Source organism: Pristis pectinata, chromosome 24, assembly GCF_009764475.1.
Source record: "Pristis pectinata isolate sPriPec2 chromosome 24, sPriPec2.1.pri, whole genome shotgun sequence".
NCBI classification, from domain to species: Eukaryota; Metazoa; Chordata; class Chondrichthyes; order Rhinopristiformes; family Pristidae; genus Pristis; species Pristis pectinata.
Genome location: NC_067428.1, coordinates 5,534,358 through 5,553,285, shown reverse-complemented (window position 1 = coordinate 5,553,285; position 18,928 = coordinate 5,534,358). Strand labels below are relative to the sequence as shown.

Genomic DNA, 18,928 nt, shown 5'->3' with positions numbered 1-18,928 from the left:
AAATACCAGCAGTCAGCTCGAGGTAACTTTTGACCATTTGAAACAATCTTTCTTTATTGGTCATGCCATTAATGCCATTTGGAATAGACGTTTGAGAAGGGATTTCGAAGAGTTGAACTTGCAAGATTGAGAATGATCGTGACCTTGGTCTGTATAATGAGGCAGTAAATACTTAACCCAGCCTGAGAGGCAGAATGAAGGACATCACATTTAAGAATCACTTGGCCACAAAGGTAATTATAAAGTAGATGCATACATATTATCTGTGTTCACGTTTACTCACTCTGGATACGTCAAGAGATATTTGGCTAAAGTTTTCAGAGCAGTCTAGTTAATGAGGTGTTGCCCTTTTGAAAGCAGTAGTCTAGTATCAAATAGTGGCAATGTGAGGGTGAATGATGAAACTTTTGGAAAGTTGATTACATTTGAGGATCAGGAAGCATTTATGCAGAATCTTCAGTGGACTGAATAGTTAAGTGGAATCGGCAGTGAGAGATTCCATTTACTTTGGGTGTGGGGTAAATGATCTTTTGTGATTTACTTTGGGTGTGGATAAATGATCTTATGTGATTTTGTTCTTTTTTTTAATTGTTACCAGGTGGCTGCTAAGCTAATTAATTGTCATTTCCTACTTTCTCCAAGGTCCATGACATATTTTATCCCTTTGTACAAACTAGAGATGATGAAGTAACTTTTATCTGGGCAAATGAATCACAGACCGGGTTTTGCCATTTATATAGAATGACATCAATTTTAAAACGAGGCTGCTACCAGTGGGCAAAGCAATTCAATCCAAGTGCAGGTGAGTTGCTGCTCTTTCCTTTTAACTATTTATCTTGTGGGAGGACCGTAATGAAGTCATATGGTTACTACTTATTAAGGCAGGCACATTAAGGAAACAATAAGGGATATTTAGTTCTGTATCTGGTGTCTTTAGGTTAAAGTGGGATAGCCAGGTACTGAGTAAAGTTCTCTAATAGTATATCTTATGCTGGTCTGCATTAGTATGCTTGTTCTGCTTTGCTCAGCAAACATCCTCATAACATCTCTGATTAGTTTTTTACTGTTGGGCTATGACCATGAGAAACTTGATTAGAAGTGGTCAGTGATATCTCACATTAGATCTCAGCAACTGACTGAGAGTGTGGTGGTATTCTCATTTGTTTTTAATTCAAACTCATGTAGGTCTCAAAGGAGGAGGAAAAATGTTCAATTGCTCTTGCGTTGAACAACTTCTTAACTCCACTTGCATTCTCCAGATCAATGGTGTAGCTGTGGGAATTTACACAAACCAAAACTATGCCTAGCTTTTCATAGAATGGTCCTTATTTCAGTCCAACTCTGGTCCATTCCCTCAATTCTTTTTCCAGTACATTGATGAACTGAAATATTTCATCACTTTTGCTGCTGATTTTTACATTGCTCTCACCTTCACATGGTCCATTTCTGACTATTCCCAATCTAGATCTCGGTGTCTATCTTGGGAGATAGATTAGTGACAAACATCCATTACAAGCCTGCAGCTATCTCAGCTGTACCTCCTGCTCCCACATTCCCTGTCTCTGTTATATTTGCTCTAATGAAGAGATTTTGCACACAAGTATCTCAGAGATGTCTTCCTTTTTCCTTTAATGGTGGTTTCCTTTTTACCATAGTCAACAGTGCCCTCAAATGGTAACTCATCTATTTCTCATACCTCTGCTCTCAACACTTCCCTTCTCCCCCACCCCCCTGTGCATTTGTATGATTCTATAAGATAAGTAGTACTTTTTCCGGCTTTTAAGAAGAGCTTAAAATACTACACAAAGCAACATATTAGATGCTGGACATCCAAAATTAAAAACAGAATATGCCAGATTGATTTAGGTAATATCTATGGAGAGAAAATGTTAACAGTTTAGGTAAATGACCTGTGATCAGAAAGGGATTGTTGTCTCAGAACATAAAAATGAAGCAGGAGACAGCCACTCGGTGCTTCAAATCCATTTTCATGCTTGCATCTAGAGCAGAGGTCTCCCTGGAAGTATGGCATTGGTCTCTGAAATTTATAGCCAGATGCAATTTAAATATCAGACCCATAAATTATACATTGGGTAACTCCATTAAAATCATTCAAACCTACCAGCTCAGCTTCTTAAATTTGCCACATTCTACATTACTTTCTACATTAGTTTCTCTTGAGTATGTTTGAGCTATGTGAGTTTACACTCATTGGAATAACAGAAATCGAAAGGGTAGGGCACCAGAAATTGGAAAATATTCTTATTCCTAATAAAAGAAAGTCCTTTGAGTGCTGGGCTGGGAATTAGACCAGATGTCAATTACTAATGTAGCAAATGAAATAATTTTGTTCTGTCTGAGTATCCTACTATAAGGGCAACAGGATGTCAGTAAAGGACCAGATTCCATGTATTCAGAGATTTTTAAATATCTTGTGGATTGTCCGTTTTGTATTAGTCTCATGCTTTCTGGAAAGAGGGCAATTAAAATCTGATTTTTGTAGTTTTCCAAGATTTCTATGCTTTTTGTGTCTTGTTTTTCAATTTCTTTCTTGGGCAGATCACTTGTAGTTACATCTTAATTTTTTTCTCTCTGTTGGCTACTTTGTGTAAGTTTATTTATTGTGCCAGTGCCTTCAACTAATTATTCCCTCATTATTTTCAGATGATTTTAAATGCCTAATCAAAGAGGAGGTTGCACTAACTAGTGGTGAGTGGGAGGTGCTCGCAAGACATGGCTCAAGGGTAAGCCTGCACTGGATGTGTTGTGAAACCCAGTGACTTTGCTAATGGGAGTGATAGCAAGGCAGTGAATTAATTATAGTTATAAACTGAACTGCATTGTAATTAGACTTTAACCCTGAAATATTTTTCTCCATGTGTGGAAGTCAGTCCGCGCTATAATAGATGACTGCAGAACCAAGGAGCATACAATTAGTGCTTTATTATTTAATGCTAGCAGGAGCGAGGGATACAGAGAAAGTAAACAGTGTAACCCGAGCTCTGTACTGATCCCCACTCAAAGATTTACATGTCTGTCTCCCTCCTTTTATACTTAATCTAAAGATGCCTACGTGTGGAGTTGCACGTACTTGGGCAGTTGCTTACAGCAAACTTCAGCAAAACAAGATATGCCTTAAGCACTTCTTTGTTTCACACAAGCACCTGCACATCTTGCAGTCATAACTATAGTCATGCCATGGTTGAAGCAATAACAGCTGCACACCAGTAACCCTTACATTTCCAGTTACCTTTTACACATGTTGAAGCTTTTGGCTTTGCTGAAGTAATGTTGCATGGCACAGATTGATCATCGGGTAATTATTTCAGGTGTTCATTGTTCATTTAATCATAGCAACATATCACACAGATGAAATCCGTTCACCCATCGTGTCCATCCTAGTTGGAAAAAAATTAGTCTCATTCCTAACTCTTGGTTTATAGCATTGTGGGTTATGCCTCATCAAGTGCTTTTGCAGTGATACTTAAATACTATGATAGGTTCTGCCTCGTCATCAACTTTGCAAACAGTAAATTGGTTATAAACAGCTCCTCTTATCTTTCTGCCTATAACAATATATCCATAATCAAGCCAAGGCTACTTGCTGTTTTATTCGGTTCAAGCATAACCTTTGCTGTCTCATGTATTATCTCTTGGCCAATAAAGGCAAGATTCCATATGCTTCCGAATCTACCTTCCCTACAGACTTCAAGGATCTGTGGACATGTACTCTGTCTATTTGTTCCTCTAGACTTGCCCTGTATACATTTCCCAAGTATACCACCTTGCAGATTGAATTCCATTTCCCACTCTTCTACCCACTTAATTTGTCCAGTGATGCTTTCCGACAGTCAACAGCTGTCTCCCCCATTATCAAACACATAGCCAATTGTTATACATTTAAAGCTTCTTAATCATGCCTTCCTACATATCCAAATTATTGATGTATACCACAACAAGCACTGAACACTGTTATACCCCACTGAAGAAGGCTTTCCAGTCATTAAAACCTAATCATTATCCTTTGCTGTTTACTGCCGACCCAGTTTTGGATTCAAGTTGCCAGTTTTCCTTGGATTCCAGGGACTTTTCTAATCTGTTTTACAGGATCTTGTTGTACACCTTGTTTAAAAATCCACATGGACTGCATTAAATGTGCTCCTCTTGTCAACTTACCTTACCAAATCCATACTGACTGGCCTCGAATTAATCTGTGCCTCTAAACAATGATTTTAAACTGCCCCTCCTTTTTTCCAATAAATAATCTAGCGTCTTGTGTTTGGCTGACTGGCCTTTGTTTATTCCATCTCTTTGACCCTTTTCAAACAAAGGGGTATTGCTAGCAGCTCTCAGAGCCAAGGATGCATTTTATCCAGGCTTGATAGATTAAACAATTTTTAAAGATGCTAAACCGCTGAACATTTCCTCTTTATTTATTATATCCAATATTTTCTAATCTTCCTCTTTAACTACAATGCCTGTATTAAACACCCTGTTATGAAGACTGACACAAAGTATTCATTTGTAACCGTACAGGACAGGAATTGGCCAATAATGCATATCTTCCTGTAACTGCCCCCCCCCCCCCCCCCCCCCCCCCACCTCCACGCAATCCACTTGTACACCTATGATGCAAGTAGGAGATAATACATTAATGGAGAAAAATAAGGGACTGGGAGTCTAATCCCAGTGAAAAGCCACCCTTTGAAGGTTTACACATAGGCAGTGAGCTTTGAAAAGATGATTCTTTGAAAATGCCATTTTCAGGTAGAAAACATCATTAAAAACTGAGAATTACATTTTATTCTCTGTGCTGTTCAGCACCACATTATAGGAGACATAAAGGACAGTGTAAATGTATCAACAGATTTCTAGAAAGGATATAATTCTAAGGAGAAATGCAGTTAAGGTAATTGTACTGACCTTGTTCTCACCCCAGCTGAGGTCAACTAACTGCACAAACCACCAACAGAGAATGTAAATAGCTTTGTATAGAGCTTGATCAGTTCACTAAAATGTTCTCTGAGTACTTCATATAAACAGTCATATTTCAGACTGGGATATCAACTGGGATCCTCATGGTTGCATGACTTATAAATTGCTTTCAGCCTCATTCGCATCTGTGTTTGCTCCTTGTAGGTTTATCAAACAATACATTACAATTGAAAGCTCAAGCTGGGACTTTAAAGAACTGCCTGCTTACATAAAAATATCCATCCTCCTTGTACATGAATACTTTTTACTTCCTGCTTTCTACTTTTTTTTAAACTTTCAAGATTTTTCTTCTCATTTGAAAGGATTGGTTATTTACTTAAATAGCTTGATGATGTGAGAGTCGGTGGTAACTGTTTGCAGTGCTCTTCCACAGAATCATTCCTCCTGAGTGATCTTGAACCTATCACACATCATTGCTCTCAACAAGTATTGCTGGGTAGTGACCCAGAATTGAAGCCCAGGGTAGTTTCTCACCCTCACTGAACTGAGCATTATTCCTGTCTGAGCCTTGATAGTTAGTGGCTAAAGACAAGTAAATCAAAGAAATCGTTGCATTCGAGCTTCATGGTTCTTTTATACGAGCAGTCTTGTGATCATAGGAACGCAGTGAAGGACCTAAGAAAGTTTACGCGGTATTTTCTTGAATTGTCTAAAAACTCTTAATAGCCACCTTCTCCAAACGTTGGTTATGTCCAGAGAGATTGCCTTGAGCTGTGCAATAGATGGGTAAAGTACAAATCATTACAGATGTGTTATGTAAGAAGAAATAAGGTCTTGAACGAGGAATTACAAAATAGTAAAACAACATTAGAAATATTGTGGGATTTTTCCCAATGATAAACACACTGCTGGTTTAAAACTCTGTTCACGACCTTAGAATGTTTCAATCCTTGATACTACTTGTGCCTGTTGCATTTTCCAGATTTGGGTGAATGAAGCCACAAAGTTGGTTTATTTCCAAGCTACAAAGGACACTCCATTAGAACATCATCTCTATGTGGTAAATTATGAATCTCCAGGGGAAATAGTTCAGCTAACAAAAGCTGGCTTCTCGCATAGCTGCTCGGTGAGCCAGGTGCGTGTTTTCACCTCTGGATACTTGGGAAGTGGTAAAGAAAGTTTAAAATAATTAGGTTCTTATTTAACAAATAGCAAAAAGAGAATGTGATCAGTTTCAACTCATAAAAAAGCAAGGGCTGAACAGGAAAGGATTACTGATTTGGAAACACCCTAGGGCTTGTAATGATACTATCCACTAGCTCTGAAAGCTTAATGTGCCTTTTAACATTTAACAGTCATTAACAACTTAAACACCTTGCTTATATAAAAAAATTAATACGAATACATTAAGCATTCAAATGAAAGTATTGCAGTGTAATTGTAAACTTGTGCTTGTATTGCTGTAATTCATTGCTTTCCTAGAGCTTCATTAATCTACCATTTTCTGATGTCTCCTCTTTTCAGCATTAGTGATGCCTTTTGCAGTGTGTCCTCACCTAGGTTTCTCAAGTAGAGAAGATCAATTGGTGGTCTGTTTTATACTTAGCATTCCTCCATTACTGGTCTGTGCAATATTTTTGTTCAGCAACCTGGTGTCAAAGAATGATGAGGGCCTAGGTTCAAATTTCAGTGAATCTACTATGTTTCTTAGATCATTTGTACTGTTATAAGAAGGCATAGGCATCTTCTCAACTCTGGTCAGATTGGCAGTGTTCACTTGCACAAGATGTGGTTTAAATGATTCCTGCCTTTTATTTTGAAAGAAAATGTCCATAATTCAATTGTTTGAAGAAAACTTCTTTAGTTTTGTACTGGACTCTCCAGTTTTTTCCTCTGAAGTTTCCCATGATTTTTTTGTAGGCTGATTATCCCCTCAAGCCATTTTTTTGCAATACAGATCATGGATGTTGGCTGATGTTAATGTTAACTTGATCTATTTGCCTTGGTCCTGTAATCCTAACAAAAATCTATCACAACTTCAAATATAACCACCCCACCCCAACTAACCTCCAGCATTAAAGTTCTCTGGTGGAACATTTTCTGATGTTATGTGTGAAGTCTTTCCAAAATCACCCTGAGTGGCCTATCTCCAACTGGATCCTCACGTGGAAAAATGGTTACTGTCACTTTTTCATAAACACCAGAATTAGATCATTCCACATTCATCTTTGCTTCAGGGAGTTCAAGAATAATCAATGCAATGTGTCCTTATGGTTGGACTGTTATCCCAGTATCATTCTGCTGAATTTACACTGCACCCCCATCAGAGCCATTTTAATTTTTATAAGATGCAGAGCCCATAATTGAATCCAGTATTGCAGCTAAGGCCTAATCAGAGCTTTGTATAATTGTAATATTTCCACTATTTTATATTATTGCTCCTTGCGTTAATGCCTAATATTGCAGTGACTTCTATTGATTTCAGTAATTGTACCTCTAATTTGTTCTGCCTTTCCGTAATTAGAAATTTCTCATCACTTAAAAAATCATTCTGATACATTCACCTACCTTTCCTGGGTTAAAAGTGAAGGGCTTCTCACTTTCTCATAACTGCCTTGGTTTTGTCCATTTAAGTCATTCATCAGTGTATCTTTGCAGCTTTCATCTCCCATTTATAATTTCCTACTTCCCGTATCTTGTGTCATAAAAAAGCCTGGATATAAGGTAAGATGCCTTTATTAGTCACATGTACATCAAAACACACAGTGAAATGCATCATTGTGTAGAGTGTTCTGGGGACAGCCCACAAGTATCGCCAAGCTTCCGGTGCCAACATAGCACGCCCACAACTTCCTAACTCGTACGTCTTTGGAATGTGGGAGGAAACCGGAGGAAACCCACGCAGACATAGGGAGATTGTACAAACTCCTTACAGACAGTGGCCGGAATTGAACCCGGGTCATTGGCACTATAATTTCATCCAAATCCTTTGAAATAACATTTTATTTAAATAAATGAGAACCTGGGAACGACACCAGTTGCATCCTGTCTATTTGACTTGCTATTCATTTATCTCCATTCTTTGTCTCCTGCTTCCTAATTCCATGCCTAGGCCAGTAGTTGCTTTCAATTCAGTACATGCTTATTTTTGTTGTTTCTGTGTGCAACTTTGCCGTATGCCTTCCACCTTATTTGTATAGGTTTCGAGGTAATACTTTATCTGCCTCTTCAAAACCAAAACATGCTTATTAGACATGACTTGCCTTTACAAGTATATGCTGGCTGTCCGACCAGCTTATACTTACCCCATTATTTGGTTAATCTGTTCCTAATGATGGAGTCTCATAGCCTCTCCATGATTAATGTCAGACCATTTGGCATATAATTGTTCATTGTTCCCTTAAGTGATGAAGTGATAGTTACTGTTTTTTAATCCAGAAGATTATTTCTGAATTGAGAGTTGTGGGAAGGGGAGGGGTATAAGAGGGGAAGGGATAGTTCCATGAGTCATGAAAAATGCATCATTTCCTCACTTCCTCTGAGGCAGAAAGCAGAGGATTCCTGCGAGTTGTCTGTAATTTTTCTTTCACCATCCTGTGACTAAACTTGAACGTAATGTTACCTCTGCTTGACTTATTTTTATTTTTCCCATGGATATCAGTAACAGTGACATGCATATTCCAGGTTTATTTGTGCTATAGATATTTTAGAAGATTGATTAAGGTGATTTTGATTCAGTCTAAGGGTTACTACAAGCTATAAGTAAAAATGCCATAAAGATTGCTACTGGCTCATCCTCAGTAAGCTTCTGGGTATCTGTCAGTGACGGACAGAAGCAGTAAACTGGCTTCTTATGCTGAATAGATGACATGTATACTTTTCCAAAACTGCTGTGTTTAGCAGTTTAACTCTCTGCCTGTATCAGTACATCTCTAATATTGTAATCATGGATCTGTAACTAATCACTAAAACAGTAGGAAATTTGATGATTTATAAACAATATCACCCTGGTCCTGAAAATGTCTCTTAAATTTTCCTCAGAACTTTGACATGTTCATCAGCCATTACAGTAATGTCAGCACTCCTCCCTGTGTCCACGTGTACAAACTGACAGGTCCAGAAGAAGACCACCTGCACAAAGAGCCAGAATTCTGTGCTAGTATGATGGAAGCTGCAGGTGAGTGTCCAGAAGGAAATGTCTTTGCATCACAGAGTATATATTGTCGGCTTTTTAATACCATTGGTCACTATGTAACTAGTAGTTACACAGTGACGTAGTTGATAAAAAGAGAGATCGTACAATCCCAGGCTTATTGCAAAGTTTATGCAGGCCTAATCTTCACTAAGGTCACAGGCTGAGTGCTCCAACTTATTTGCTTGCTGCTGGGCTAAGTAAAGTTCGGTGGAGAGGATGGAGGGAAGGAGCTCAGGTTTCCTGTTGGCCATTGAATCTGCCCATTAAAGACAGGACTGGGATGGCCATGGTGGCTGTCACAGGATCATACATGAAGAATTATCATGTCAAGGAAGTTCTGGAGATGGTCTGCTGCCTGTGGATCTTCACTTCTTCACTCCAGCAAGAAATCAATGCAGGAAATCAACAACTTAAAAAAAAGAGACTTTTCCTCATAATTTTCTTGGAATCTATTGTACTATGTGGAGCTTATTTTTATGTTTTCAGTCTTCAAAATTTGTTAAAGTAGAAGGTTTTAAACCAGGTCCTTGTTCTTGCTGATGTAAAGAAGACACAGCTAACCTATATACATATCTTTCCCTTCTTCCTCCATTGGTAAAAAAATGAATGGTGTAGCTGTTTATAATTATTTATGCAGAATAGCTTATCCTGCAAAACAAAGTTCTTAAGTGCGGACTATGTGGCCACTGGCGGGAAACCTTGAATTAGGTACTTCTTTAATGAGAAGAAAACATTATTCACTAATTTCACTATTTAGCCTTGGTTACGGTGAAGACAAGTTGTCCTGTAGTAATTATAATGTAACATCTTCATTTTGTGATACGAGCACTGAGAAGTCTTCTGTCGAATGGATCGATGCTAGTGAAGAGAATAACTTCCTAAGAGATGTAAATGGAAACGCACAATTAGATCTCTGTCAAATCATTTCAAAAATTCATAGATTAATGGTTAATGTGAAAACTAGCACTTTTTCCCATAGCGTATTATCAGATCCAAAGTGCATAGACAGCTGCCGTGACAACAGATCTTCGAAACTGTGACTGAGATTCTGCAAAATCTCAACAATTTCAGTTGGTGAACAGTTGGAAAAGTCAGTGAGTTGAGGCTAATGCAATCCTGGGTTCTCAGAGCGAAGGAAGTCACTAGGATATCTTGCAAATTAACAAGTTTGCTCTTTGTACTTAAGATGTGTGAGTGTCGCTTGAAGTTAGAATTGGGCAATGTTTCTTAACTTTGATACCTGGGATGAGTTGGCTTCCTTAAAGGTCCTGGTCATTTTTGTCTATTTTTACTGCTAGATTTGTGCATTTCAGTTTGAAGTTAAATGAAAGTACACACTCACGGTTTAAGCTGAATAATCTGAAATTTGCCACAGTAAGGACATAAAACATAGAACAGTACAGGCCTCTTGGCTCTTGTGCCAACATTTTATCCTGCTCTAAGATCTGTCTAACCCTTCCCTCCCACATAGCCCTGTATTTTTCTATCATTCATGTGGCTATCCAAGAGTCTCTTAAATGTCCCGAAAGTATCTGCCTCCACAACCTCTGCCAGCAGTGGGTTCCATGCACCCACCACTGTGTTTAAAAAAAACACTTAACTCTGTCATCCCCCCTATACCTTCCTCCAGTCACCTTAAAATTATGCCCCCTCGTGTTAGCCATTTTCGCCCTGGGAAAAAGTCTCTGACTGTCCACTCGATCTATGCCTCTTATCATTCTTGTACACTCTAGCAAGTCACCTCTCATCCTCCTCCTCTTCAAAGAGAAAAGCCTGAGTTCACTCAACCTATCCTCATAAGACATGCTCTCCAATCTAGGCAGCACCCTCTCTAAAGTTTCCACATCCCTCCTATAATGAGACAACCAGAACTGAACACGATACTCCAAGTGTGGTCTAACCAGCGTTCTATAGAGCTGCAACATTACTTGAACTCATTACCCCTACTAACAAAGGCCAACACGCAATACACCTTCTTAACAACCCTATCAACCTGTGCGGCAACCTTGAGGGTTCTCTGGACCTGGACCCCAAGATCCTTGTTCCTCCACACTGCTAAGAGTCCTGCCATTAACCTTGTATTCTGCCTTCAAATTCAATCTTCCAAAGTGTATCACTTCATACTTTTCTGGGTTGAACTCCCATCTGCCACTTCTCAGTCCAGCTCTGCATCCTATCAATGTCCTTTTGTAACCTACAGCAACCTTCTACAATATCCACAACACCTTTTCGTGTCATCAGCAAACTTACTAACCCACCCTTCCACATCCTCATCCAAGTCATTTATAAAAATCACAAAGAGCAGGGGTTAAGAACAGATCCCTGCAGACCACCACTGGTCACCGACCTCCAGGCAGAATAGGCTCCATCTACCACCACCCTCTGTGTTCTATGGGCAAGCCAATTCTGAATTTACAGAGCCATGTTTCCCTGGATTCCATGCCTCCTGACTTTCTGAATGAGCCTTCCATGAGGAACCTTCTCAAACGCCTGACTAAAATCCAGGTGCACCACATCCACTGCTCTACCTTCATCAATGTGCTTTGTCACATCCTCAAAGAATTTAATCAGGCTCGTGAGGCACAACCTGCCCCTCACAAAGCCATGCTGACTTTTCCTAATCAGCCCATGCTTCTCCAAATGGCCATAAATCCTGCCTCTGAGAATCTTCAGTAATTTGCGCACCACCAAAGTAAGACTCACTTTTCTGTAATTTCCAGGGTTATCCCTACTCCCTTTCTTAAACAAAAGAAAAACATTCACCATCCACCAATCATCTGGCACTACTCCTGTGGCCGATGAGGACGCAAAGGTCATCACCAAAGGCACAGCAATCTCTTCCCTCGCTTCCCATAATAACCTTGGATATATCCCTTCTGGCCTCGGTGACTTATCTATCCTAATGTTTTTCAAAAGTTCCAGCGCATCCTCTTTCCTCACGTTGACAAGCGTATCAGAATGTTGTACGTCATCCTCACAAACGTCAAGGTCTCTCACTGGTGAATTTTGAAGCAAAGTATTCATGAAAGACCTTCCCTACCTCTTCTGACTCAGCACGTTTCCTCTTTTATCCCTGATCAGTCCTACCCTCACTCTAGTCATCCTCTTATTCTTCACATATGTGTAGAACGCCTTGGGGTTTTCCTTGATCCTACTCGCCAAGGACTTCTCATGCCCCCTTCTGGCTCTCCTAAATCCATTCTTAAGCTCCTTCCTGGCTACCTTGTAACTCTCCAGAGGCCTGTCTGATCCATGCTTTCTAAACCTCAGGTAAGCTTCTTTCTTCTTTTTGACAAGATATTCTACATTTCTTGTCGACCATGGTTCCTTCACTCTACCATCCTTACCCTGCCTTAATGGGACAAACCTATCCAGAAGCCCATGCAAGTACTCCAGAAAGAACCTTCACATTTCTGTTGTGCACTTCCCCAGGAACAACTGTTCTCAATTTATGCTCCCAAGTTCCTGCCTAATAGCATCATAATTCCCCCTCCCCAATTAAATACTTTCCCATTTCGTCTGCTCCTATCCCTTTCCAAAGCTATGGTAAAGGTCAAGGAGTTATGATCAATGTCTCTAAAATGCTCTTCCACCGAGAGATCTGAAGCTGATCAGGCTCATTGCTAGTACCAGGTCCAGTATGGCCTCTCCTCTAGTCGGCCTGTCCACATACTCTGTCAGGAATCCTTCCTGGACACACCTAACAAATTCTGCCCCATCTATCGCCTTTACACTAAGGAGGTGCCAATCAATATTAGGGAAGTTGAAATCACCAATGACAACAATCCTGTCTTTTTGCACCTCTCCAAAATCTGCCTCCTGATCTGCTCCTCAGTGTCTCTACTTGTATTGGGAAGTTTGTAGAATACTCCCAATAGAGTGATCGCCTCCTTCCTGTTTCTGACTTCCACCCACACTGACTCTGTAGACGATCCCTCCAGGACGTCCTCTCTTTCTACAGCTGTGACACTGTCCCTGATCAGCAAAGCCACTCCCCCACCTCTTTTACCTCCATCCCTGTCCCTGTTGAAACACCTAAACCCCGGAATATCCAGCAGCCATTCCTGCCTTCGTGGCAGTCAAGTCTCTGTAATTGCCACCATGTCATAGTTACATGTACTTACCCATGCTCTAATTTCATCACCCTTGTTCCTGATACTTCTCACATTAGACACACTTCAGCCCATCCAACTGACTGCAATTTTGCCCTTTCAACTGCCTATCGTTCCTCAGTCTTTCTACACGCTGCATCTACTTGTACAATAAATGCACAAACTTCTGACCTATCAATTGGGTTGCCATCCTCCTGCTGAACTAGTTCAAACCCTCCCCAACAGCTCCAGCAGACCTGGCCGCAAGAATATAGGTCCTCCTTCAGTTCAGGTGTAACCCGTCCCTTTTGTACAGGTCGTACCTTCCCTAGAAGAGATCCCAATGATCAACAAATCTGAAACCCTGCCCCATTCATCAACTCCTCAGCCACGCATTCATCTGCCAAATCAACCTATTCTTACCCTCGCTGGTGTGTGGCACAAGCAGCAATCCAGAGATTACTACCCTTGAGGTCCTGCTTTTCAACATCCTACCTAGCTCCCATTATTCCCTCTTCAAGACCTCATCTCTTTTCCTCCCTACATCATTGGTACCAATAGGTACCACGACCTCTGGCTGTTCACCCTCCCCCTACAAAATGCTGTTGACACAATCAGAGACATCCCTGACCCTGGCACCCTGGAGGCAACATGCCATCTGGTAGTCTCTTTCACGTCCACAGAATCTTCTGTCTGCCCCCCTTACTATTGAATCCCCTATCACTACCATTCTCCTCTTCTCCCCCCTTCCCTTCTGCGCCACACAACCAGGCTCAGTGCCAGAGACCTGGTCACTGTGGCTTACCCCTGTACAAATTTAGTACAGATAACAAAAAAAATTCTTTTTCTGTTGAAATTTAACATTTGTGGTGAGGTTATGAGGTTATTCAACTAGGCTGGAAGAATAGAAGCATTTTTAAGTTTTTTAAATTGGGCACAGCCATTAAATATTGTTGTTCAGAGACATTTGGTGTTATAAATAAATCAAAGTTAATAAGCAGGTGTTCATTTAGGAAGATATACTGTGCATATGGTAAGGGGGTTGTCATACAGGAATAAGAATGTTGTCAAGTACTGTGTATTGTTTTGATCTCTATCTCAGGAAGGATTACTCGGAGGTGATGCAGTGAAAATTCATGTGACTTATTTCTAAATTGAACGTGAAGGAATATTGAGTGGAATGGGTCTATATTTTCGAGTTCAGAGTAATGAGAGGTAGTCTCATTGAAACATGATATTACAAAGGTGTTTGACAGTGTGGATGCTTAGAGATGGTTCTTACCAAGGGAAACAATGGTGATATTATTACCCTGAGGCTATTCTAGGACTAGTTTTAGGAGGCATTTCTTCAAAGAATTCTCAATATGGAGTGACTGAGTATATTTAAAGCTGGAATTGAAAGATACTTGGAATCTGAAGAAGTCAATGGAAATTGGACCAAAAAGTGGAATTGAGATTTAAGTTTGGCCAAAATCTTGTTGAATGTTAAAGGAGGCTTAAGGGGTGATGTGGGCTCCTTCTTTCACTTATCCAGATGCTAGGTGGCGTCCCACCCCAGAATAAGTTCTGGATCCTGCAAAGCTAAATCTATGTAAAAACCTTGTTTTTTTGTGACATCCACAATATGCATTTCTGAGATCGATCACTGACTAATGACTAAAAGTAGAAAATCTAGCTGTTATTTATCAGATTAGAAGCCCAAATTTTTCCCTACCTAAGATCTGATGATTCAGCAGAGACTGAGGTTTGGAATGGTGTCCAGGAGTCCCTTAGTGCAACATTGATTGCAAATCTAATGGTTGGCTGGAGGAGTTTTGATTAAGCAATGAACAATGCTGATACCAGTGATGTTGGTCTCTAAAATGGAGTAAAACTTTGATAAACTAACTGATAATCCTGTTACTTGTTTTAACTTTTCTCTCTTATTTCGTAAAGGTTGCCCCCCTGATTATGTGCCACCTGAAATTTTCAGCTTCCATAGTAAATCTGGATTTGAGCTATATGGCATGCTCTATAAACCTCACAACCTGCAGCCAGCCCACAAGCACCCCACGGTCCTTTTTGTTTACGGAGGGCCACAGGTAAGGCAGTTACTAGACTTTGTTAGTTGTAATTAAAATAGCTTTTTTTTTAATTAACTAGAAAACTTCAAATGTTTTTTTAAATAAATGCAAGTGAAAACTTTAAAGAAAATTAAACAAAGATTTTGTTGAAATCAATATTTTTTTAATTCTCTTTGCTGCCACAGTTGGTATTTATTATTCATTCCTCATTGTTCTTGAAGGTGATGTTGGCTTATGCTCTTGAATCTGTCAGACTGTCCAGTGAATGTACTCCCATGTTGTTAGGTAGGATTTTCCAGGATTTTGAAGGTGATGATGAAACAAGTTGGATAGATGTGTGAATTCATTTTTGAATCACTACCGATTAGGAATGGTTTCTTACATTTATTATGTATTAAGGTGTAGTGACCAAGTTCCTTGGGGATGAAAGCAGGTAGATGTCCTCAGAATTGAGACAGTTCCAAGATCATACCAGGCAGAGAAGTTCACTGCCAAGCTAACCCTCTGAAGTACCAGCTAGTCTGATAGACTAAGCAAGGACGGTGGGTGCCACTGCAGTTGATTGTCCAGTTTGGATCAGCAAAATAATTATCATTCACCTGCAACCCATGATTTTAGTAGAAATGGCAGTATCTTCTGGACAAGTAGCTCGCATTTTCTACTGTTTGTATTAAGCCTAGTAATCTCAACAGCAATTCTGTGTGCACATGAGATTCTAAGAATTAGCTCTGCTGAACCAAGGGTAAAAAGGGAATAGGACAAATTTAATAAGTTTTTCAAAGAATGTGCTGAATGGCCTTCTGTGCTGTGTCATTCTCTGATTTTATGTTTGGTTTTACCTGTGATGTACTACTTGCAGCCCTAGATTAGTTTGGACTCATCATGCATTCTACTTTTCTATAATGAGTCCTTGCCAAGTTTGCGCTCTAACTCACTTGTTCTAATGGCATTATTTTTATTTGTCTGTGGGAATACCACAGCCAAGACCAATCATCAAGTGACCTCTTTGGTCCTAGGGGTCAATTTCAGCATCTGCAGTGATGGAGAAACAAAGGACTGCAGATGCTGGAATCTGGATGAAAAACACTATGATGCTGGAGGAACTCAGGAGGTCAGGCAGCATCCGTGGAGAAAAGCAGGCATTCAACGTTTTGGGTCAGGACCCTTCTTCAGGACTGAAGATAGGAAAAAGGGGATGCCCAATATATAGGAGGGAAAAGCAAAGCAGTGATAGGTGGACAAAAGAGGGGAGGTGTGGTGGGCACAAGGTGGTGATAGGTAGATGCTGGAGCAGATCCACTGGGGGATGGGTCAAAGGTAAGGAGAGAAAGGGGGGGAAAAAAAGGTAGAAAAAAAGAGAGAGCCCAGGAATGGGAAGAAGAGAAGAAGCATGGTGGGGGGGATTACTTAAAGTGGGAGAATTCAATGTTCATGCTGTCAGAGAATAGTCCAAGTGAATTGAAGAGCCCCAGCTATGCCTGCCTCTTCGTTGGCCACGTTGAATAGTCTTTGTTCCAACCCTACTCCAGCCCCATTCCTCAACTCTTTCTCAGCTATATCAACGACGGCATTGGTGCCACCTCTTGTACTCGTACAGAACTCGACAGTTTCAGAAATTTCGCCACCAATTTTAACCCTGCTCTCCAATGCACTTGGACTATCTCTGACACCTCTCTCTCCTTCCTCGATCTTTCCATCTCCATCCCAGGAGATTCCTTATCCACCGACATCTTCTACAAACCCACTGACGCCCACAGCTACCTCGATTACAGCTCCTCCCACCCTGTCTCTTGCAAGGACGCTATACCCTTTTCTCAATTTCTCCGCCTCCGCCGCATCTGCTCCCATGATGAGGCTTTCCACTCCAGGACGTTCGAGATGTCCAACTTCTTTTCTAACCGGGGCTTCCCCCTGGCTGTGGTCGAGAGAGCTCGCACCTGATCTCTGTCATTTCCCGCACCTCCATTCTCATCCCCACCCCTCCCAGACCCAACAGGGATAGGGTGCCCCTTGTCCTCACGTTTCATCCCACCAGCCTACGTATCCAACACATCCTTCACCGCCACTTCTGCCATCTCCAATGAGACCCCACTACCAAGCATACCTTCCCCTCCCCACCTCTTTCTGCCCTTCACAGGGACTGCTCTCTTCACGATGCCCTAGTTCACTCCTCCCCCTATCCATCCAGCTCCCACCCCGGGAACTTTCCACTGCTCCTGCCATAGCTGCAACACCTGCTCCCACACCACCTTCATCCAGACACCCAAATAGCCCTTTCAAGTGATACAGAGATTCACCTGCACCTCTCTTAACATCATCTACTGTATTCGGTGCTCCAAGTGTGGCCTTCTCTAAATTGCTGAGACCAAACGCAGACTAGGTGATCGTTTCGCAGAACTGTCTGTAACCTGTGCTCTGTCTGTAACCGCGATCTGCATCTCCACGTTGCCAGTCACTTCAACTCCCCCTCCCACACTATCACAGATATGTCAGTCCTCTGCCTCCTCCACTGCCAGGAGAATTCCAAGCACGAACTGGAGGAATAGCACCTCATTTTCCATCTTGGAACCTGGAAGCCTAACGGCATGAACATTGAATTCTCCCACTTTAAGTAACTTTTCCTATCTTCAGCCCTGAAGAAGGGTCCTGACCTGAAACGTTGACCGCCTTTTTTTCTCCACGGATGCTGCCTGGCCTGCTGAGTTCCTCCAACTTCATAGTGTTTTTCATCTGCAATGATGGTTTGGCTATGACTATATAATGTCAAAGACCAATGATCTGAGCTGTGACACATCCTTCCATAAATGATCAACTGCTCTCATGGTGCCTTTGGGATTTCCACAACTTTTGAGGTAGCCCCCCCCTGTCTTACATTAATGTATTTGCATTATTCATGTTCATTAAGCTTTCTGGCCAGATGGATGATGTTGAGAAAAGTTGGCCAACTGCTCCAGGGCAACCTCCATCCTATCTCAGTGACGTTTTCTTGTTGTCTTTTCCACCTTAACTGTGCTTCACCACCCAACCCTCCTCCTCCTCCTCACACCCTTTGCACATAATACCTGGTTGAGGTCAAGTGCATAGGTGTAAAGAATGTGGCATAAACTTGACAGCTCATGTATCTCACCAGCTTTGTGGTGTACACACACTTTAATGTGCATTTGCATAACAACCTGGTCCTGGAACACAAAGAAAATCACTGCAGTTTTGTCCATTAAAACTAATGAGCAAGAAGCCATAATCTGGGAATATGCATTTTACAGTAGGCCATTCGGCTGGTATCAGGAGCAGTGGAATTTGTACTCAAATGCAAGTTTTTTAAAAAATTCCAAATAACTTTAAGAAGTTGTAACTTAGTATGAAACGAAATTAAACAGAGTATCTGTTCACTGGCCCTTTGAGTGTTGAAGCTAAAGTTTTATATTTACAAGCGTGAGGCTACCTGTTGGGGGATGAATTTTTTCAATCAGTGATGCTTTAGATCGAATTTCTAGTCCACCTTTCATCCTTTTGGATGTTGTTGGTGAAAGCACACACAAAATTAATTTCTTCTGCTATTAATATTAAAATAATCCACATAGGAATTTAATCAAAATGTGTTGAATGGTGCAAAGGGCTAATGAAATCCTTCATGACTGCAAAAA

The 18,928-nt window shown here is 40.8% G+C and overlaps 1 protein-coding gene across 5 annotated transcripts in view; it reads left to right on the top strand.

Annotated features, from left to right (window-relative positions):
* dpp9 (dipeptidyl-peptidase 9) overlaps positions 1-18,928 on the top strand; it is an 82,737-nt gene that overhangs the window by 51,297 nt on the left and 12,512 nt on the right. For all 5 annotated transcript variants that reach the window (XM_052037915.1, XM_052037914.1, XM_052037916.1 and 2 more), the window contains 5 exons: positions 643-802; positions 2,665-2,744; positions 5,918-6,070; positions 8,977-9,112; positions 15,157-15,302. In XM_052037915.1, coding sequence (XP_051893875.1) covers positions 643-802; positions 2,665-2,744; positions 5,918-6,070; positions 8,977-9,112; positions 15,157-15,302 — 675 coding nt within the window. The remainder of the gene's footprint in view (positions 1-642; positions 803-2,664; positions 2,745-5,917; positions 6,071-8,976; positions 9,113-15,156; positions 15,303-18,928) is intronic.